This window comes from Pituophis catenifer, unplaced genomic scaffold, assembly GCF_029215685.1.
Source record: "Pituophis catenifer annectens isolate HBS135680 unplaced genomic scaffold, rPitCat1.0.hap2 SCAF_2, whole genome shotgun sequence".
NCBI lineage: Eukaryota > Metazoa > Chordata > Lepidosauria > Squamata > Colubridae > Pituophis > Pituophis catenifer.
The window spans coordinates 4,713,583-4,736,368 of record NW_027256882.1 but is presented as its reverse complement, the minus strand read 5'-3'; the positions used below and the strand labels follow the sequence as shown (position 1 = coordinate 4,736,368).

At 41.1% G+C, this 22,786-nt stretch overlaps 1 protein-coding gene across 4 annotated transcripts in view; it reads right to left on the bottom strand.

Moving 5' to 3' along the window:
- The window catches only part of LOC139311617 (zinc finger protein 208-like), a 38,308-nt gene that overhangs the window by 4,852 nt on the left and 10,670 nt on the right, over window positions 1-22,786 (bottom strand). The window contains exon 1 of one of the 4 annotated variants that reach the window (XM_070936089.1): window positions 5,487-7,643. In XM_070936089.1, the coding sequence (XP_070792190.1) occupies window positions 5,487-7,641 (2,155 nt within the window). In that variant the 5' untranslated portion in view covers window positions 7,642-7,643. Of the gene's footprint in view, window positions 1-97; window positions 631-5,185; window positions 7,644-22,786 lie in introns of those variants that run through there. The other 3 variants (XM_070936091.1, XM_070936088.1, XM_070936090.1) reach the window with 3 other exon arrangements.

Sequence of the window (22,786 nt, the reverse complement as noted above, 5' to 3'; positions counted from 1 at the left end):
TCTTGTATTACTAATCCCAACAACACTCTTAGGCAGATAATTAAGAATTCAAGCAGATTAAAATCCATCTATTTTTCCTAAGAGGAGTGTCTCTCACCTGGCACCTTCCCTGTTCCCCCTCTTCCGCTTGGCTTAGAAGGAAACCTTCGGCCAGGGCCACCGCCTGGCAACTGGTCTCTGCTTGGCATTCCCGTACCCAGCACTGCATCTCCCTGGGTAGGACGGCCAGAAACTGCTCCAAGATCACCCGGTCCAATATCTGAGCCTTGGTGTGCTTTTCTGGCTGCAACCATCCCCAGCAAAAGCGGTGAAGGCGGCTGCAAAGCTCTCGTGGTCCTTCAGCCTCCTGAAAGGGGCTGTTCCTGAAGCACCAATGTTGCATCTCAGAACTAAGAGCTTCCTCCAGGATCTTCTGTTGGGCTCCTGCCCAGACTTCCCCACAGTTCCCAAACTGAGCAACAGAAGGGCTTTTTCCTACTCTCTCCCAGGCTGGCTGGTTTGCATCCATTTCCAGTCTTCTGTGACAGGAATATACAAGGGCCTTGAAATCTTCTGGATCTCCAAAGGACTTTTCAGACCTGGGATCTGAATGAGTTGCACAGCGAGGCCAGGAGAAGTTTTTCAAGCCATTCAGCCCTCAAATGGTCTCCAACTATTACATCTAAATTGAAAAACTCAGGTGATTACACAGAACATTCTCATTGAGAAACTGGTCATTTAATCTAAATCAGAGCAACTGACTCTGGAGTGGAGCAAAGTTGATGTTTTATTAATTGATTTTGGTGCAGGCTACACCTCAGAAGAACCGTGAAGAATGTATTTTAAATATAATTGGCTTGGAAAGGCTTAAAATTAAAATTGGAAAGAAATGAATCTCTAGGACCTAAACCCTAACAATAACCAATAAACCCCACAATAACCAATCAGACAACAAAAAAACCAAGAAAGGAAATGGAGAGAAGGAAGGTGAACTTAGGTATAAAACACCAGTAGGGAGCAAATGGAAGGTCAGCCATAAAGCACTTAGATGCCTATATACTACTGCTCAAAGTAATGGGGAACAAATGAGGTGAACTTGAAATCCAATACATGAGAACAGGTACCATGTTGCCATTACGGAAACTTGGCGGGATAGAACTCATGATTAGAACTACAACTAGAAGGATATAAATTGTTTTTAAAAAAACCCGGAACCAACAGATAGGAGGGAAAATTGCATTGTATGTGAGGAATCACTCTACCTCTACAGAAATACACAACACTAAGGATGAAAGCATCTTGAATACATTCTGGAGAAAATTAGAGGAAAAAGAAATAACATTATGACAGACACTTAAACATGAGTCAGGCCGCAGCCAAAAAAGCTAATAAAATCCTTGATTGTGTAAACAAAGGCATAGAATCAAAATCACATGAAGTATTAGTATTGCTTATAAAGCCTTAGTAAGGCCACAGGTGGAATACTGTATCCAGTTTTGGTCACCACAATAAAGTTGTTGAGACTTTGGAAAAAGTGCAAAGAAGAGCAACTAAGATTATTAGTTGCCTGGAGTAATAGGCAGTAACTAACTCAACAGTAGTAACTGTGAGGTGGATCTAGGTGTTAAGTGTGGATCACCACTTATGAACTAGCAGTGTGCTGCAGCTACCAAAAAAGCAAATATTGTTCTAGTCTGCATCACCAGAGGGATAGCATCAAGATAAAAGGAAGTCATAGCACTGCACTGACTTAATGAGCTCTCACTTTGAATACGGAGTCCAGTTCTGGTTGCCACAATACAAAAAAAATATGCTGAGACCTAGAAAGAGTTCAGATAATCGCAATTGATAAGGGGTCTGCATAAAGGTGGGGGGAGGGTATGATAACTGTCTTTCAGTGCATGAGGAGCTGCTACAGAGAAGGGGTGGACTTATTCTCCAAAACTCCTGTGGATAGGACAAGAAGCAATGGATGGGAGCTTGTTAAACAGAGATTCAACCTGGAACTAAGCAGACATTTCCTGAAAGTGAGAACCATTAATCAATGGAATAGCTTGCTTCCTGGAGTTGTGGGTACTCCAGCACAGGAGGTTTTCAAGAAAAGATTGGATAACTATTTGTCGGAGTTGATATAAGGTCTCCTGCCATTGGGCAGGGAGTTGGATTAGAAGACCTTCAAGGTCCCTTCCAGATCTGTGAGTCTATTCTATTCTTAAGAGATGTTTTAGCACAGCGGCAATGAACCGCCTCTCTCCGCCCCCGCCCCCCCCCCCCCGTTGGAGACCAATCCTAATTTTGGGGAGGGTCTTCCGCGGAGGTGTAGCTGAGCTCCACTAATAGAAAAAAATTACAGCACCCCCAACGGTTACATTTGAGGCACAGAATTGGTCCTTTTCACAACACCCCCCCCCCCCAAAAAAAGCTTGAAATGGGACCGTTTGCAGAGAGTGGAGGAGTGCCAGGCAGGAAAGCCCCTTTCCCGGATTCTTTTTTCGCTACAAATCTGTGAAGCAAAATATATGAACAAGTGGTGCTTTAAGCTTCCTCCCCCTCCCCCAGCAACTCTTCCCCTCCCTCCCTCCCTTCTCAGTGCGGGATATCTTATAATGCACAGCCAGGAGCAAGAATGGGGGGGGGAGGTTCTCCCTCTCCTTACCAGCCTCGAAATTCGGAGTCCAGCAAATCTTTTTGGGGAACCCGGGGGTCCCCCTCTCTTCACCACTGGCTCCGGAAGAGTTTGCTTCCTCTCTTCCCTGCAAGAAACGGTCGAGGATGCTCTGCCGAGGGGTGGAAAGGGGGCAATTTCCCCCCACCTCCCCGTGGGAAGCCCCCTTGCCCGCTCCCCAAGATTCTGGGGGCAACTCACTGCCGGTTCTCCTTAGCCAGGCAGACGCCAGTGCATGCGCAGTGGCGCTCGGTGAGTCGGCAGAGATGGCAAGCGACCGGCCCTCTAGCGGTGAGATCGTGTAACGACCTGAAAAGCTGCGCGGGCCAATGTCTGCTTGGTCCTCCCGCCTCTTTTTGAGACGGTGGCATTTCCGATGGCATTCATTCATGCGGGGAGGCGTTGCACGAAAGGGTTGAATAGTTAACACCAGTGTAGCTTGGTGCTCCGTTCTTCCCAGGAAACCATCTAGATTCTAGTTCAACCCCTGCTCACTACATCGATGTATAGAGTAGAGTAGAATGCAACAGAACAGTAACCTTGTTACTTTGAATGTATGCTAATTGGCATACATTAAAATGAAATTTCGATGCCTACAGCTTTCAAAGGGTCACCATCTCCAATATGCATGACAAAATAAATAAATACAAAATTATGTATATACCCACATATGACACAAACAACACAGGCATTTGCCCTATGGCTCTACCATCTGGTTGAAGACTCTTGCAAGAGACCTCCCTGTTTCAAGTGGCGGGCTGTTCCCTTGCCTTGCAGCCTTTTCTGCTCAGGAAATTTTTCCTGACAACCTGCCCACAAGCTTCCTTGGACTTTTCATCTAATGGTCTTTGTCCTGCAGAGAGAATTGGTCCCCAAGTTTTGATCTGTGGGACACATTTTCTCTGTCCCATTTGTGTGCCAAATGCCACCTATAGGTGCAGAGAGATCGACCTCAGCCAAGAGGTGTCACGTAGAAGCCACCTGGACATCACAGGCTGGATCTCATACAATTTTGGGCATCATCGGCTAGAAGTATGGGATTTTCACATCTCAGCAATCGTTGCCACTCCTAAGCTTTGCTTCTATCAAAACCCACCTGCCTCCTCTTCAGGTCACCCTGGCTGCAGACAATTTGGGTAGCTTCTGCTCCAAAGGCTTCCCCCGCAGGAGGAAGACTTTGCCCAAAGACAGATGACAAGGCAAAAGGGAAGATTCCCATTAGTGTTTTCTCCAAAGTACCCTCCCTGGCCAGACCCCCACCCACCCAATTCTACTTCTGAGATTGGAAGCATCTGGGTGTCTCCTCTCTTGGGGGGAGCATCCATGGGCTGTGTTAAGATCCCCTGTTCCTACTGGTGGGGGCACTGTCCAGGGTCCCTAGAAGGGGATAAGGAGCCCCAATCAGTTAAGGAGGGAGTGGTGGGAGACCATTGATGTTGGTGGAGTGGGTAGGAGACTGAAATCCCTAGGGGAGATGTTGGAGAAAAGGCTGCAGGGCAAGGGAGGTGGGGGCATGTGAGACTCCTCCCCTTCTGGCCACACCCCTCCCAGTGCACTTTCCTCAGTGGGAAAAAGTGATCCTGAGAGGGGTGGGAGGAGCCTCTTTGTTGGCTGGGGGGGATGAGAAAAAGGCATCCCCTGAGGGAAGCGCCATCCTCAGGGGTCTTTGAAGCTCCTCAGGGACGGATCCTGTTCCTCCTTTCTCTCAGACTCCAAATTATGCCTCCCTCTGGGCCTCTCTTCTGCCTCAAGCCCTGCTCCACTCACAAGGTGTCCTGCCAAGAGTACCTTTCTAGCCCCCCTTGAGGATCTTTGGGGCCCATAACCTCCACAGGCTTTAAAGTGTCCCTGATTTAGGCAAGCCAGACAAAAGCCCCCAACTCAAAAGAAGGGCCACTGTTGAAGGAACGTTCCCACATTTTATAGGCTACGTCTCTCGTTTGCTTCTTTCATAGATAAACCACCATGCTAATGCTTTTCTCATGGTTTTCAATGCATCATTGTGCAACGTAAAACTGAGTCAAATCTGAACTCATTCCACCCCCTTCTAACACTTTCTAACATTTTATTCCACTCTCCCCCCTCCCCCCTGATAAATTCACTTACATATTCATCTGGTTTCTTCATTTTGCTTTATTGTTCAATGTGTATAAAGTAGGGCATCATTTACCTTGTTTCCAATAATTTATTAACATTTCAAAATGAGAAAAGTTGTTAATAATTAGGAAATATGTTTTTAAGAAACCTGTATTAAGATAAAAAGTACAAATTCACAATCATGCTAGTAACAGTTTTCTCCAAAACCATAGCAATCTGACATGTCAAGTATGATTGATCTTTCTGATGAACTTGATATCACAAAATGAAATAGAAAATATGGTAATGATTAATCTGAGAAACTGAACAATGAATAACTTAAATCAAGAAATTTAAGAACTTTTTAAAAAAAATTGCACATAGGGTACACTGTTGGATCAATAAAACCATTTTGTCAAGCCTCCAAGTAATGTGTTCTGAAAAATTAAGTCCAAGACATCTATCTTATTTTTCAAATCCATTTATTAGGAACACATTAAATTGGCATGGACTCTGTGGGTCCTTTCTTGAGAAGCATCCTGTTTTCACAAAAACCCATTCCGTACATTTCTATTTCCCTCCTGTGTAGATCCTCTTATGGGAACTAAGGTGACTTAGTTGCACTGGTGCAATTTCTTCCGTGTGTGGGTGTTAATGTGGTAAGGGACTGGCTTGTACTCAAACTCTTCCCAGATTCATTGCATACATGATTCTTCTTTTGTGTGGATCCTGTTATGGGAAGTAAGGCAACGCTTATCACAGAAGCCCTTCCCACATTCCAGGCATTTATAAGGTTTCTCTCCTGTGTGGGTCCTTTTATGGTAAATCAGATAGCCACTTGCAGCGAAGGTCCTTCCACAGTCTGTGCACTTATAAGGTTTTTCCCCTGTATGCATCCGGTTATGGAAACTAAATTGACTGCTTTGGCTGAAACTCTTCCCACACTCTAGACATTTATAGGGCTTCTCTCCTGTGTGGATTCTTTCATGACAAGTAAGAGAACTCTTTAGAGCGAAGCTCTTTCCGCACTCCATGCATTTATAGGGTTTCTCTCCCTTGTGGAGCCGTTTATGGAAGTTCAGGTAACTGCTAGTTTTGTAGCTCTTTCCACACTGCAAGCATTTATAGGGTTTTTCCCCTGTGTGGACCCGTTTATGGGAAGTAAGGCCACTGCTTTGGCTGAAGCCCTTCCCACAGTCTAGGCATTTATAGGGTTTTTCTCCTGTGTGGATCCGTTTATGAGAAGTAAGAGCACTCTTTACCCTGAAGCCCTTCCCACACTCCATGCATTTATAGGGTTTCTCTCCTGTATGGATCCGTTTATGAGAAGCAAGGGAACTGCTTGTCCTGAAGGGTTTTCCACATTCTGTGCATTTATAAGGTTTTTCACCTGAATGGATCCTTTTGTGGGATGTCAGTTGATTCGTATTTCTGTAGCTCTTTCCACACTCTATACACTTACAGGGTTTCTCGCCTGTATGAATCCTTTGATGGGAAGCAAGGCTACCACTTTGCCTAAAGCTCTTCCCACACTCTATGCATTTAAAAGGTTTCTCTCCCGCATGGATCAATTTATGCTTAGTAAAGTAACTGCTTGTACTGAAGGTTTTTCCACAGTCTACACATTTATAGGGTTTTTCTCCAGTATGCATCCTTTTATGGTAAGTAAGGGAATTCTTCATACTGAAACTTTTTCCACAGTCTACACATTTATAGGGTTTTTCCCCTGAATGGAACCTTCTATGGCATATCAGGTAACTACTAGTGCTGAAGCTCTTCCCACATTCTATGCATTTAAAGGGTTTTTCTCCAGTATGCATCCTTTTATGGTAAATAAGGGAATTCTTCCTACTGAACCTTTTCCCACAGTCTACACATTTATAGGGTTTTTCCCCTGAATGGATCCTTCTATGGTCTATCAGGTCACTACTAATTCTGAAGCTCTTCCCACATTCTATGCATTTAAAGGGTTTTTCACTATGTATTCTTTTATGGGAAGTAAGGGAACCCTTCCTACTGAACCTTTGTCCACAATCCACACATTTATAGGGTTTTTCCCCTGAATGGATCCTTCTATGGCATATCAGGTAACTACTAGTTGTGAAGCTCTTCCCACACTCTATGCATTTAAAGGGTTTTTCTCCTGTATGTATCCTTTTATGGGAAGTAAGGGAGCTCTTCCTACTGAACCTTTTCCCACAGTCTACACATTTATAGGGTTTTTCCCCTGAATGGATCCTTCTATGGCGTATCAGGTCACTACTAATTCTGAAGTTCTTCCCACATTCTATGCATTTAAAGGGTTTTTCACTATGTACCCTTTTATGGGAAGTAAGGGAACCCTTCCTACTGAACCTTTTTCCACAGTCTACACATTTATAGGGTTTTTCCCCTGAATGGATCCTTCTATGGCGTATCAGGTCACCACTAATTCTGAAACTCTTCCCACATTCTATGCATTTAAAGGGTTTTTCTCCAGTATGTATCCTTTTGTGGGAGGTTAGATAAATGTTGTCCCTGAAGCTCTTTCCACACTCTAGGCACTTATAGGGTGTTTCTGTGGTGTGGATCTTTTTATGAGAAGTTAAATTACCTTTCCACCCAACACTTTTTCCACAGTCCATAGCATTGTAGGGTTTCTCCCTTGCCGGGATCATTTTATGTAAAGTAAGATTATTACTGCTGAAGCTGTTTCCAATTTTGCAGTTGTTACTAAAATTGGGGTTTGCTTTGAATCTTTTTCTACTTTGACATTTCCCCGTATTTTCTTTGGAATCATGTTGAGTCAGGAAGTGATTCATTTCCACACATTCACGAATAGATTTTTCTCTCCAATTGTGCTTCTTTTCACGTTTCCTCCTTCCCCGCTTATTTGTAGATGTCTCCTCAGGAATTTCAGTTTTGATTATTTGCAATGGCATTAAATTTGACTCTTGGTCATTTTCCTTCTGCGCATCAAATGCTTCTGGGGGAAGAAAAATAAATTACAATAATGTACAATGTACGATTTGCTGTCCCAATGCATAGATTTATCTAATACTGGCCATCTGCAGGGAAAGCAATGAGGGAAATTACAACTTGCAACAAAATACCTTATGCCAGGCCCAGCAGACTTGAAATTCAGGGCTTAGAAAATTTAGAATTACGCTGCCTTTGAGGACTTCCGGCGGTGACGTCAACGTGTATGGAGTTAGAGAACGGAGCTCCGCTCTTGAAAGTCCAAAATTCCCATCTAGGAAGCCGCTGTAGGCACTATTGATCTTGTAGAGATCGATAGAAAAAGGGGGAACTTCCAAGGGCCTCAGGGGGGAAAGTAACCAACCCGAAGGTTCAGGAACAACCTCCTAATTCCAGAAGAGAAAAAACCAACCATCTCGGCTCCCCGGAGCGTTGCAACCGCACAGCAGGAGGGCGAATATTAAACAGAAAAGATCGCAACTGTATCTAAATTGACTTGAAAGCAGATTGAAATGCAACGCGGAAAGCACAGCTACAGAGAGAAAGCAGAAATTGGCAGACAGCGAAGTTGAGACCCTGAAGAGACGGCTGAACAGCAGCCAGAAAAGCGGCGAACGTAAGACGACAAGGGCGGAAGAAGAGCTGACAGGCGGTGACTGTGCGAAAAAGAGAGGCTGCTTGGAACGAGAGATTCCCAAGGATTTATGTGAAGCGATTTTGGACTAGACCCTAAATTTGGATATAACAGTGAAGAAGGACTTTCTTTAGGCTGGAGAAGCAAGTTACACAGCAGAACCAGAGACCAACCAGCAGAAGGGCAATGGATCGCTGAGAGAGTCGGAAGCCATTAATAGCTGGAAGTGAAAGTGCGAATGAGCAAGAGCGGTACATCGGACTGACAGCGAAGAAACAGTGTTTGGACTAAATATCAGAGGCTACCAAATTGGACTTAATTTTTGGATACTGTGAACAATCAACATTGAAAACCTGAACTTTGGACAATTGGAATTCTTGGCTTTTTGGACATTTGAAAGAGAGAGACACCAAAACTAAGACTTTGAATATACAAAAACTCTAGATACAAGAATTTCTACACGTAAGACTGAAAGGGAACTTTATATTAAGAGCAAACTAACTTTATATATATACTTGACTAAGATTTGTTAAAATATAAATATTGATTAATACTTTTTATTGGTGAGATAATTGATAAATTGACAACTATTTATATGAATGAGTAATTGAATGATCAATTGAAATAAATAACTTTAAGTAAATACTAACCTAAAAATACTAAATATTTAATCATATATTTACATTAGTGATATTTAAGTGAATAGATTTTAGTAGCCTACTACCACCAATAGCCTCCCACCGGCCGGTACGCTCCCATAGAGAGGGGCTCCTCCGGGTGCCGTCAGCCAAATAATGTCGACTGGCGGCCCCCAGGGGGAGAGCCTTCTCTGTGGGGGCACCTACTATCTGGAACGAGCTCTCCCCAGAGATACGGAGGATCCCGGATCTGCGCACCTTCTGCCGCGCCTTAAAGACCTTATTATTTCACCAGGCGGGCCCGGCCTAATTTTCTCTCTCTTTCATAAAAGATTGTCAATTTTTAAATATCTTTTAGTATCTTATATATTCAATTTTAAAATTGGTTTTAAACAGTTCGGGGTTTTAAATTTGTCGGAGCCAAAACTATTTAATTTGATTTTATTCTACTTATAAATTTTGTATGGATGTGTTTTTATTGTCTGGCTCTGCACCGCCCTGAGTCCTTCGGGAGTAGGGCGGTATAGAAATCGAAATAATAAATAAATAAATAAATAAATAAATAAATAAATAAATAAATAAATAAATTCAGACCTGACAGCCTGACCATTATATTGTATTGATATATAAACTATTAATTATTATATTGTATTGATACACAAACTATTAATTATTAATTGATTGTTATACTAAGATTTAATGAAGTGCTAGAATTCTAAGCTTTTCCCTCGACCTCCTTCATCATATATATTCCTCCCCACTCCCTTGGGTATATATTTAACTGCCTAATTAACTATTCAATTGCCAGAGTTCTAAGGACACGTACAGAGGTAACTTACAACCAGATAAGATCAATCAGTGTATAAGGACCTATATAACATAGAAGCTAGACACCATTACTGAGAATAATACTTTTATAGACAGTAAGATTGAAATAAAATAAGAACATTTTAGTGTATGAGAATTTGGGAGATCCTGCAAAAAAGAATTAAGATGACAAGCACCGGCACAACCACCATAACCAAAACAAGCAAGAAAATAATTCCAAATTAAACCTCCCAAACAGCATCTCTGGCACAACAAAGAACCATAGAAACTATGCTTGGATTGGAAAAAGAAAAGTCAGTCTCCATTTCCAGTAGGCAGAATATCCAGTCAGTGCTGGCAATGATACAGGAAGCCATGAGCAAGACCCAAGAAACGATTGCCAACAACCATGAGGAGACCAGAAGAAACCATGATGACCTGAAATCTGATGTGGGAGACATAAATGATAATATAAAAAAAAAATGGATGACAAGATTGAAAAAATTCAACAGAACATTGCCAAAAATGAACAAAGAATTGAAAAGACAGAAATTAAGATGGAACAGACGATTAAGAAAGTGGAAATGCTGGAACAACAGATGGCAATTAATCGGGAGCTCGAAGACTCACTCACCTATCTGGAAATGGAAAAGGCATCATTTTATCTAAGGTTCCAGAATATAGTAGAAACTAAGGAGGAAGACTTGGGAGAGACAATGACAGAGATCATAGCTGAAGCAACACAGAGAGACAAAGACAATATACGAAGGGACATAGATGAGGTGTACAGAGTGCATACCAATTATGCACGCAGGAACAAACTACCAAAAGAAGTCCATATTCGATTTACGAAGAAAACGACAAAAGAAGAGATATACAGAAAAATGAGAGAGGATGCAATCTTTTACAAAGGGAAAGAAATAATAACACTGAAACAAATCCCAAGACGTGTCAGAGACCAGAGGAAAACTTACAACTTCCTCACAACACAACTAAATAAACATAAGGTGATGTTCCGCTGGCTACTACCAGAGGGTACCTTAATTTCATGGCAGGACAAGAAATTCAAAATAGATAGTCTGGAAGGAGCTCAAGAATTTTTCGATCAACATTTTGTCCCCGAAGAAGATCAAGAATCCAGAATGGAAATGGAAAATAAGAGCCAAGAGGAGGAATCAATAGAAGAAGCGAAAGATGAACAGGAAGAGAAGATTGAAAAGAGAAAGAGAAGAGAGGGAAGGAGCAAGAGGGAAAACACAAAGAATAACAAGAAACATCAAGAAAGTAAAGACAACAAGTAGATAGGAAGAAAAATGGAACAGGAAATAAAGATAATTTCGATCAACATCAATGGATTAAACGCCCCAGCTAAAAGAACTCGGACACTTACCAAACTCCAAAAATTAGGAATGGACATTATAAACTTACAGGAGGTCCACGTTAAAAAACAACACCAACAGATATTAGAAAACACAAAACTAGGGAACCTTTACACTTCACTGGCAGACCAGAAAAAAAGAGGCATTGCAATTTATATTGGGAAACATCTAAAAATAAAACAGATATACGCAGACGGAGAGGGAAGAATTTTAATGGTTGAGATACAAACGGAATCCAAGACAATACTATTAATCTCAATTTATGCACCAAATGAGAATCAACGCACTTTCTTCCAAAGCATACATGACAGAGTAAAAGACTTAGACTATGAAAACATTTGCATTATAGGTGACTTCAATGCAATTTCAGATATAGAAAAAGACTATTGTAGTACCAGGAAAAATAAAACCAAGAAAAAAACCCTTCCAGACACTTTCAGGGAAATGGCACAGGAATTCTGCCTCCAAGATGCGTGGAGGGAAATAAATAAAGATAAAAAACAATACACTTTCTACTCCAATCCACACTTATCTTGGTCCAGAATAGACATGGCCTGGATGTCAACAGATTTTAGGAAAGACTTAGAAGAAATAGAAATAATGACAAACACATGGGCAGACCATAATCCGATAAAAGTAATCTGGAAAGGATATCAGAAGAAAAAGAGATGGATGATGAATACCGAAATTCTAAAAAGTAATGAATATGCACAAATGATAGAAAAGGAAACGGGAATATTTTTTGAGATTAACACCAAAGAACAAAAACTTCCCTCCAAAATTTATGGGACACGGCGAAAGCTTACATAAGAGGCTTAACGATATTGTACCTGGCGAAAAAAAACAAAGTAAAACAACAGGAAAAATATAACTTACTGAAGGAACTCAAGAAGTATGAATTTGAGCTACAGAATGAACCTCTAAATAAGAAGATTAAAGGAAAAATAAATTTGGCCAAACATAAAATAAACTTGATCACACAAACAGAAATTGCGAGGAAAATCAAACTTGTAAAGCAAAACCACTTTGAATACGCAAATAAGACAGGGCGATGGCTGGCATACAAATTGAAGCAAGAAAAAGAGAGAAGGACAATCCATGAATTACAGGATGATACAGGAGATACACTATAGGAACAAAGACAAAAAAGAAATAGCAAAAACTTTCTTCCAGAAACTTTATGAACAAGAAGAATCTCCAGAAGAGGATATCAAACAATACCTTAATGAAGTTGATATTCAAGAACTAGAAGAATCACATAGGGATCTTCTGGACAGGCAGATTACGATGACAGAACTGATAGAAGCGAGGAAGAAACTAAAAGTAAATAAAACCCCAGGACCGGATGGGAAACCCGCAGAGTTCTATATGTCTTGACAGCATCCAATAGACAAATCCTACTCGGAGTATTCAATGACGCACTTCTGGAAGCTACGATTCCTGATTCCTGGACAGAGGCCATCATAACATTGATACCAAAAGAAGAGACAGACCATACCCATATCAAAAATATAGACCGATATCGCTTTTAAACGTGGGTTACAAATTATTTACATCAATAATTACAGAAAGAATCAAGAAAATAATCAGCAAATATATCCACCCGGACCAGAACGGTTTTATCCCAAAGAGACAGATAAAGAACAATTTGAGACAAATAATGGACATATTAGAATATTACGAAACAAATTTTGACAAACAAATGGCCTTAATCTTTTTAGATGCACAGGCGGCCTTCGATAACCTAAATTGGAAATTCCTTACGTTACAATTAGAAGCTATGAAATTCGGCATTAAATTTACTAATATGATAGAGAAAATCTATTCTTCCCAAACAGCAAAAATAACAATAAATGGTGACCTGACAGAACAATTTCAAATAACAAAAGGAGTAAGACAAGGGTGCCTTCTATCTCCTCTACTATTTATACTAACATTGGAAATTCTCTTAAGGGACATTCGAAGAGATAAGGAAATACAAGGTCTTAAAATCAGGAGGGAGGAATACAAACTCCAAGCCTTTGCCGACGATATTGTACTTATCACAGAACAACCAATAATAACGGGCACTAAAATATTAGACAAAATAGAGAAATACGGGAAAGTAGCGGGACTTAAAATTAATAAACAAAAGACAAAGATATTAACGAAGAACCTTACTAACCAGCAAGAAAAAGAATTAGAGGACACAGTAGGTATACAAACTACATCAATAATTACAGTAGGTATACAAACTACATCAATAATTACAGTAGGTATACAAACTACATCAATAATTACAGAAAGAATCAAGAAAATAATCAGCAAATATATCCACCCGGACCAGAACGGTTTTATCCCAAAGAGACAGATAAAGAACAATTTGAGACAAATAATGGACATATTAGAATATTACGAAACAAATTTTGACAAACAAATGGCCTTAATCTTTTTAGATGCACAGGCGGCCTTCGATAACCTAAATTGGAAATTCCTTACGTTACAATTAGAAGCTATGAAATTCGGCATTAAATTTACTAATATGATAGAGAAAATCTATTCTTCCCAAACAGCAAAAATAACAATAAATGGTGACCTGACAGAACAATTTCAAATAACAAAAGGAGTAAGACAAGGGTGCCTTCTATCTCCTCTACTATTTATACTAACATTGGAAATTCTCTTAAGGGACATTCGAAGAGATAAGGAAATACAAGGTCTTAAAATCAGGAGGGAGGAATACAAACTCCAAGCCTTTGCCGACGATATTGTACTTATCACAGAACAACCAATAATAACGGGCACTAAAATATTAAATACAACCTTACTAACCAGCAAGAAAAAGAATTAGAGGACACAGTAGGTATACAAACTACATCAATAATTACAGTAGGTATACAAACTACATCAATAATTACAGAAAGAATCAAGAAAATAATCAGCAAATATATCCACCCGGACCAGAACGGTTTTATCCCAAAGAGACAGATAAAGAACAATTTGAGACAAATAATGGACATATTAGAATATTACGAAACAAATTTTGACAAACAAATGGCCTTAATCTTTTTAGATGCACAGGCGGCCTTCGATAACCTAAATTGGAAATTCCTTACGTTACAATTAGAAGCTATGAAATTCGGCATTAAATTTACTAATATGATAGAGAAAATCTATTCTTCCCAAACAGCAAAAATAACAATAAATGGTGACCTGACAGAACAATTTCAAATAACAAAAGGAGTAAGACAAGGGTGCCTTCTATCTCCTCTACTATTTATACTAACATTGGAAATTCTCTTAAGGGACATTCGAAGAGATAAGGAAATACAAGGTCTTAAAATCAGGAGGGAGGAATACAAACTCCAAGCCTTTGCCGACGATATTGTACTTATCACAGAACAACCAATAATAACGGGCACTAAAATATTAGACAAAATAGAGAAATACGGGAAAGTAGCGGGACTTAAAATTAATAAACAAAAGACAAAGATATTAACGAAGAACCTTACTAACCAGCAAGAAAAAGAATTAGAGGACACAGTAGGTATACAAACTACAAAGAAGATAAAATACCTAGGAATATGGCTCACCAATAAAAGTACATCAATTAGAGAAGACAACTATGATAAACTCACAGGACAAATCAAAAAGGATCTAGAAACCTGGAAAAAATTACAATTATCTCTATTGGGAAAAATTGCTTCAATCAAAATGAATGTCCTTCCCAGAATGTTATACCTATTCCAAGTGATCCCAATAAAACCGGGGAAGAATTTCTTCAAAGATTTTAACAAATTAATAGTGGACTATATCTGGCAAGGCAAGAAAGCAAGAATTAAAATCAAATATCTACAAGACTCAAAAGAAAGAGGAGGACTTGCGCTACCGGATTGGGAAATATATTATAAAGCATCAACATTGATCTGGACCAAGGAATGGATGGAGCTAAAAAACAAAAGATTGCTAAATTTAGAAGGATTTGATCTACAGCGAGGGTGGCATGCATTCTTGTGGGAGGGCACTGATAAACAACACGGATACTTTCAGAGACATACTGTCAGGCAGGCACTATATCACACATGGCAGGGTATCAAAAAAGCTCATTATTACAAAATTCTGGAATGGTTATCATGGAGGCCCAGATTTACCCAAATGCCATGGATAGCACCAAAATGAAAACTTATAAGGATCTACTAAACAACCAAGGAGAGCTAAGAACGAGGCAAGAATTGCAGGAGATGGGTACAGTCATCGATTGGTGGCCCTACTTACAAATAAAATCAAGATATCAGAAAGATTTGACCCAATTTGAATTCCAAAAAGGCCAAAATGAACTAGACAAAATTCTACAAGAACCACAAGACAAATTAATAAAAAAAGTTTATAACTATCTACGAGCATACAAATTAGAAGAGGAGGTGGTGAAAGACAACATGTTAACCTGGGCAAAGAACTTCGGCCATAACATCGAATTAGATAAATGGGAAAAATTATGGACAATAAACTACAAATTGACAACCTATACCTATAAAGAAAACCTGCTCAAAATGTTTTATAGGTGGCATCTTCCCCCGGCCAGGTTGGCAAGAATGTTCCCCAACACATCTCCAACATGCTGGAAATGTAAGCTACACAAAGGAACCTACTATCACACATGGTGGACTTGCCCAAAGGCAAAACAATACTGGTGAATGATTAAAACACAAATAGAACAAATAGAAATGAAACCAGAAACCTTCGTATTAGGCATTATATCTGGACAATATGAAAAGGAAATAAAGTACCTAATAATCCATATAACAACGGCAGCACGTATAACTTTTGCACAAAATTGGAAGAGTAATGACATACCGAGTAAAGACAGAGTAATTAGTAAAATCATGGAATGTGAAGAAATGGATAGACTCACTAAGGAACTTCAAGATAAAGAGGAACACGATTACTATTTAGTATGGGACAAGTGGTACAAGTGGTTGGAAGAAAGAAAAAAGAAAAAATAGGACCAGGAAGTAGCCAGTGGAACCCAAGATAGATATAGAAATACAAACTACCCAATGTAGGCCAATAGTGACTTAAAAAAAAAAACTAGACATAATGTAAAAGAAGAGTCAAATATACAAAGGAGAATTATATAGCAGACAACTGTTGTGATAACTTTGACATGATTATACCTGACTTCTTTTTTTTGTTTACGTGTTTTGTATGTCTTGTTATTACTTGTTTTGTTTTGTTTGTATTTTTAAATAAATTAAAAAAAAATTTTTTTAAAAAAAGAACTACGCCGCCTTCGGTATGATCTAAGTGTAGCTCATAAAATTATCTGCTACAATGTCCTACCTGTCAATAACTACTTCAGCTTCAACCACAACAATACAGAGCACACAATAGATACAAACTTAAAAGTGAACTGCTCCAAACTCGATTGTAGAAACTTATGACTTCAGCAACAGAGTGGTCAATGTCTGGAATGCACTACCGGATTCTGTGGTTTCATCCCCAAACCCCCCAAATTTTAATTTAACTGTCCACTGTTGACCTCACCCCATTCCTAAGAAGTCTGCAACGGGCGTGCATAAGAGCACCAGTGTGCCTACCATTCTGTCTTAATGTTCCCTTTATTTGTATTCATTTTATGTATTCAATTCATGCTTATACTTATATATATAATCTAATATGTACTTGACAAATAATTTTTTAAAAAAAAATGACAGTATGAATATTAGTTACTAACTTAAAAGACTAGCATGGCTGATCATCTAACTCTCATTCTTGGCAGTTAAAAGGTTAAAGCAAAAACACGTCTTGACATCAGGACGTAGCACACAAATTGTCTCAACTATGACACACCCAACTTGCATTCAATAAGACAACATATGTCATTGCAACAAAGCAATACAAAATATGGTGCTGAGTAGGACAACTACAACAGGCAAAAACATCCTCTCCCTGAACATCTTCCCAATCACTCTGCAGTAATGACCAAGGGCCCAAGGATGACCACAAGACTCAATGTCAACCTTTGCTGGTCACCACAGTGATCTCTTTCTTCTAAATGAAACTGTGCTACTTAGAAGACCATAAAGGGGGACTGGAATTAATGTAATAGGAAAAAAGAAAAGATGAAATCATTTTTAATAAGTTACGTACATATCTAAGTTGTAAATAAAGAATCTAGTGACAGCTTGCTTTGACTTAAATTGTCCTCCAGAGGAACCCTTACCTAAAGAGGCCAAGATCCTAGATGTTTCCAACATGACTTCTTCATGCAGGGCTTTCTGGCTGGGATCAAGCAGCAACCACTCTTCACTATTGAAATGGATGGCCACCTCCCCAAAGGACACAGGACCCTAAAGAAGGAAGGAGCCCTGTGAGCAGACTCGATAGAATTTGCAAGATCTCCTTCAATCTGCAAAACCTGAGAGCACAAAGTGAAATTTCTTGGACATTTCCCTAGTTGGACTCAACATAGTATATGATAAACAGGGCAGCATTCACATCACTTTACGTGAAGACCTGGCTTTTCCAGCAGGCCTGGGGCCGTTGATCTCGTTCTTGTGATCTGGCAAGATCCGGCCATGAATGGCGTGAATGAGTTTTTAATGTTTTTAATTTTCAAATGTTTTTTATAATGATTTTTTAAAAATATATTGTGAGATGCCCTGAGTCTTCGGAGAGGGGTGGCATATAAATTGAATTAATTAAATTAAATTAAACTAAATCACTTTGATTGACTCTGCTGACCTTCAATGTCAGCAACCTTCCTTGATCAAGTGGCATAGTGTGCCTTAGACACACCATCTACCAGTGGCCCCAATCATATTTGCAAGAGATTCTGTGGGATTTCTGTCTGACATAGTAACCTAATGGTCTTTGTGGTTCTTTGAACGGTCAACCTTGCTCACTCTCATGAACTTTCATGAAAATACTAGGAAGGCACTTCCAGCCATCAAAATGCAATTCATCAAGAGAGAAAGAGAAGAGAGAATATAACTTTGTCACTTTGAATGTATGCTAATCGGTATACATTAAAATGAAATTTTGTTGTATACAGCCCTCAAGGTTCTCCACCTCTAATAATTAAATACAAAATTATGCATATACCCACATATATGACACGAAGAAACAACAGTTTAGTTTGGATGTATACATGGCGAGAGAAGCCTTGGTAGTACAAGGGTTTAAGGCACCCTGTTATTAAGCTGCTTAAGACCAGCTGCCTGCAATTACTGCAGGGTTCGAATCTCGCCAAGGCTCAAAGTTGACTCAGCCTTCCATCCTTTCTAAGGTAGGTGAAATGAGGACCCAGTTTGTGGGGGCAATAAGCTGACTTTGTATAAATATACAAAAGGATGAAGGCTATTGCTGAGCACATTGTAAGCCGCCCTGAGTCTTCGGAGAAGGGCGGCATATAAATCAAATTAAAAAAAAAACAAAAAACAAATCTTTGAAGTTTACCAGACGGATGGCATAGGGAACAAAGCTGTTACAGAATCTGTTAGTACTACTAGAAATACTTTGAAACCGCCTTCCAGAGAGGAGCAACAAAACAGAATGTTAAGTGTGTGTGTGTGTTTGTGGTCTCTAACAATATTTTGAGCTCAGAGCACATAGCGCTTATAAGCAGTATCCTGAATGACAGGAAGCGAGCCTCCTATAATCTCAGCTGTTCTCACCACTCTCTGTATGGACTTTCTCTGTAAGGCACTGCAGACACCAAAACAAACAGTGAACTAGTTTGTTAAAACGCTTCCATCCTGCCTCTGTAAAAAGTGGCCAGGGATAGAAGGAGAAACATGCGCTCTTCTCATCCAACGAAAGAAATGCAGATACTGGTTTGCACTCTTCACTAACGTTGATGTGTGGAGAGAACAGTTCAGATTCTTTGTTAACTGCATCCCCAAAACTTAATACTGTTGACCATGTCTACAGCTGCATCCTTGATACAGAGTGGAGTATGACCAGTACGGATGTTTCTAAAATCTACGATGATCTCCTTCATTTTATTAACATTTCTGCTTCTCCTGTTTTTATCCCTTTCACCAAAGATAGGAAAACAAGATTATACTTACCATAAAGTAGATTTAGCCTAACTATTCATGTCTCCTGTCTGCTTTACTAGGGATAGGCAACATGAAGTGCCATGTGGAATTTTTGAAACCAGAATTATATAACCTGTCAGGGTAAAGATTTAAGACCTGACCAGCTGCTATAATGATCTAATGCTGGGAATGAGTCAGTAAGGTTTTTTGGCTGATATCACTTTAAGAGCCTGTAATAAGACGACGCCCTGTTGGGGCGTATCTCTCTCTCCCCGTGTGTGCTTCTGTGCTGTAATTTACCTATTGCTATTTGTTTGAAGTCTGACTAAAGAATGTGTATGTATATATTCCTTGTAGATAAAACCACTATTTAAATACAAACCTCTGTTTGGTGTATTTACTTCTGGGTTATCTTACATAGTCACACTGTGCGCACTCTGACATAAATTCCATACATCTCCAAAACTTAGATGAGAGGTGGGCCTAGAATGACTGATCATAAATTTAAATTTATAATTTTCTTGCTGTGTGCTTTGCTCAAGAATAGCATATCATATGTTGAATCCTCAAAGAAGACTAGAGGTCTCCTACTGCTCCCCCATATTAGCTGTTCCTTCCTACCTGAGTTGGAAATCCAGCAGCTCTTTCAGCTTCACCAATAGAAGGAGATGATTCAATGAACAATGGTGACTCCATTTTGTCCACTGGGAAGGAGAGAGACAGGATGGAAACAGGAAAGGGAAACTTCATCTCTTTAGCCTGAAGACACAAATTAAGATTTCTTCCTGTCATGCCCAGGAAACCTCCATTTCTCTCTCTTCAACACTCTGCCTATCATAGGGTCCATCATGGGAGCCAAGAATAAAAGGAGAAGACCAAACCCACCACATGCTGAAGAACAAACCTCAGTTACATTGTTCTCCTAACCTTTTGGAACAACACGTGGAAGTTTATACTCTTGGCAACCAAAGCATTTGCTCAATCACTGTAAATTCTTCCCCCTCTCTCTACAGTTTGAAACCAGAGAAATTAGTGATATTCCAGCAACCCAGGAAACATGCTCGCAAGGATAGGTGGTGTTGGAAATGGCCCAGCAGGGATCCGTGTAGGAATTTAGTCAAAATTATCTCTTTAGGAATGACAAAAACAGATAAATCTCTCAGGATGGAGGAGGCGCCAGAATGCAACTCAAGGTGTTCCCTACAAGAGTAGGCTTGCTCTGAAGGGAGGGAATTCCTTTGTGCCCCTTAAGTCTTCTAGCTTGAAGAAGGAGTTCGATCTTTCTTATTGGGTCACTTTCTACTAAGTCCAACGACTAAGACACGAGAAGACGCAGAGAATTAAGGATAAGTAGAATCTTCCTAGAAAGTCTCCAATCCAGTGGAACAGTCTGCCCTTACCTAGTGAGGTATCCTGACGTTGACTTTTATCCTTGGGGATCCCTCTGAAAGAAAAATCAGTAGAAAGATTTGTGAGATCCACCCAATTCCTCCCCATTCCTGAAAGAACCTCAGAACCTGAAATATAAGCGGAGAAGGGCAGTTAAGAGGACAGGACAAGAGGATCTGGATTTTATTTTCTGCCCACAAAACCCTTCTGTCCATCAGTGGGAGAATCGCTCCAAACGACCGACTCTTTCCAAGAACGCAGGAACAATTTCGTTAATGAGTTTCTCTAAATATCTACTCGCATTCTTAACCTCCAAAACTCCATCAGAGAGAAATGGAAGACTTCAAGCAGGTGAAGATCCCTTCAGATTCCACAAAAGAAGCTTCTCTGACCTGGAGGTCTTCCTGCTTCTCCTCTTCTCTGCCAGGCTCAGAAGGGATCTTCCAGCCACTGGCACCGCTGGCTCTCCAAAGATCCTTCCAGTCTTCCAGGAATCGGAATCTGAAGGAAATGTGAGCAGGGGGTTCCTTTAAGCTTCCTTCTCTCCTCCCCCCTCCTTGGATCTCCCCATGCACAGCCAAGAGCAATTATGGGGCGGATTTCCCGCTCCCTCCAATGTCCTTCCCTCCCCTGGGGTGGATCTGAGTGACGGGATCCCGTCTTGCCCGCCCCCACCGGATTCCCAGGGAACAACTCGCAGCCGGAACTACCCAACCACGCGGACGGAGTTCCGCATGCGCAGCGGGTTAGTCAGTCGGGGCAGCCAAGAGCGCGCCCCCTGCTGGCACCTGGGGGGAAATGGCGGCCGTGGGGGCAGCTTTGGAGGCTTGGCAGGACAGCCTCTGCCCGGAGCTGCAGCTGCCCTGCGGAGCGAGCTGTGCAAGCGGCATCCGGGAGAAGCCAGGCGGAGATCGTGGGCCTCCCCGGGTCCTGGATCGTCTCTTCTTCTCTGTATCTCGCACACAATACAATAGAACAGAACAGAACAGAATTCTTGATTGGCCAAGCGTGATTGACGCACAAGGAATTGGTCTTTGGTGCATAAGCTCTCAGTGTACATAAAAGAAAAGCTACGTTCGCCAAGAATCATCAGGTACAAGACTGAATGATAGTCGTAGGTCAGGGAGGAGAGTCATAGGCTCCCCCTTTCTCCGTTTCTGCTCCAAAGGCTTTCTCCGCAGGGAGAAATTCGGCCTGGAGACAGATGCCTCAACGGAAGGGAGGCTTCCCATTGGCGAACCCGATCCCTTAGAAGCCAACCCCGAAGTACCCCTGTCAAGCCCCCCCCCCCAATTCCACTTCTCCCCTCTTGTGGGAAGCCTCCATGAGCTCCGCCTGTTGCTGCTGCTGGTGGGGACGTTGGCCGGGAGGGGGGAAAGGAGGGCCCAGGGGAAGGCTGGGGGGTGAGGACCATTGAGGCTGGTGGGGGCCGGGGAGAGAAGGGGACTGGGGATACCCCTCCCCTCCATGGAAGACGTGAGCGGGATGGGAGCTTGCGAGACTCCTCCCCTTTCCTCTTGGCCACGCCCCTCCCAGTGTGACTCCCAGAAGCAGCAGGAAAAGGGAGGGGTGGGAGGAGCCTATTCTGGCGGGAAGAGCGGAGAGACAGATAGTCACAGTTCTGAGGAAAGGCCAACATGGGGGGAGGTCTTTGGGGTCCTCAGTAGGGACTCAACTTCTCCTTTCTCTGGGTCAGAGACAGAATTGGGCCTCCTTCTGGTCCCCTCTTCTCCCTCCGCCCCCCAGGAGACCTTCTCACACCCGTCGCTGAGGCGAGTGACTTGGAAGAGCCTCACACTGGATCTCCTTCAAGCCCTCAGCCTCCACTCTTTCCCCAAAGACCCTTCAGAATAACCATGGCGTTTCTTATTTACAAAGGGAAAGAGTGGAATTGCTGGCTGAAGAATATATTGGATTTATTCCATTAATACATGAATGGTATTAAATGGGAAAATATATGTAGACGCTGCCTGGACCTCCCTCCCCACAAGTACAAATCCTTAAAAGGCCAAAAATACCTTCCAAGTTGCAGAAAGAGGCAAAAGGCTGAAATTTTCTGGTTCCCCTTTGAGTCCTCTGGTGCAAAGGAAGAAGAGAAAGTTGGCTGAGGCACTTTCAATGCTGCATGGATTATTTCCAGATGTAAAATTATATAATTAGGAAAATATTACTAAAAATGCCAAGATTTTATAATGAGGAATGTTCCCACGTATTGTAGGCTACAATGTCTCGTTTGCTTC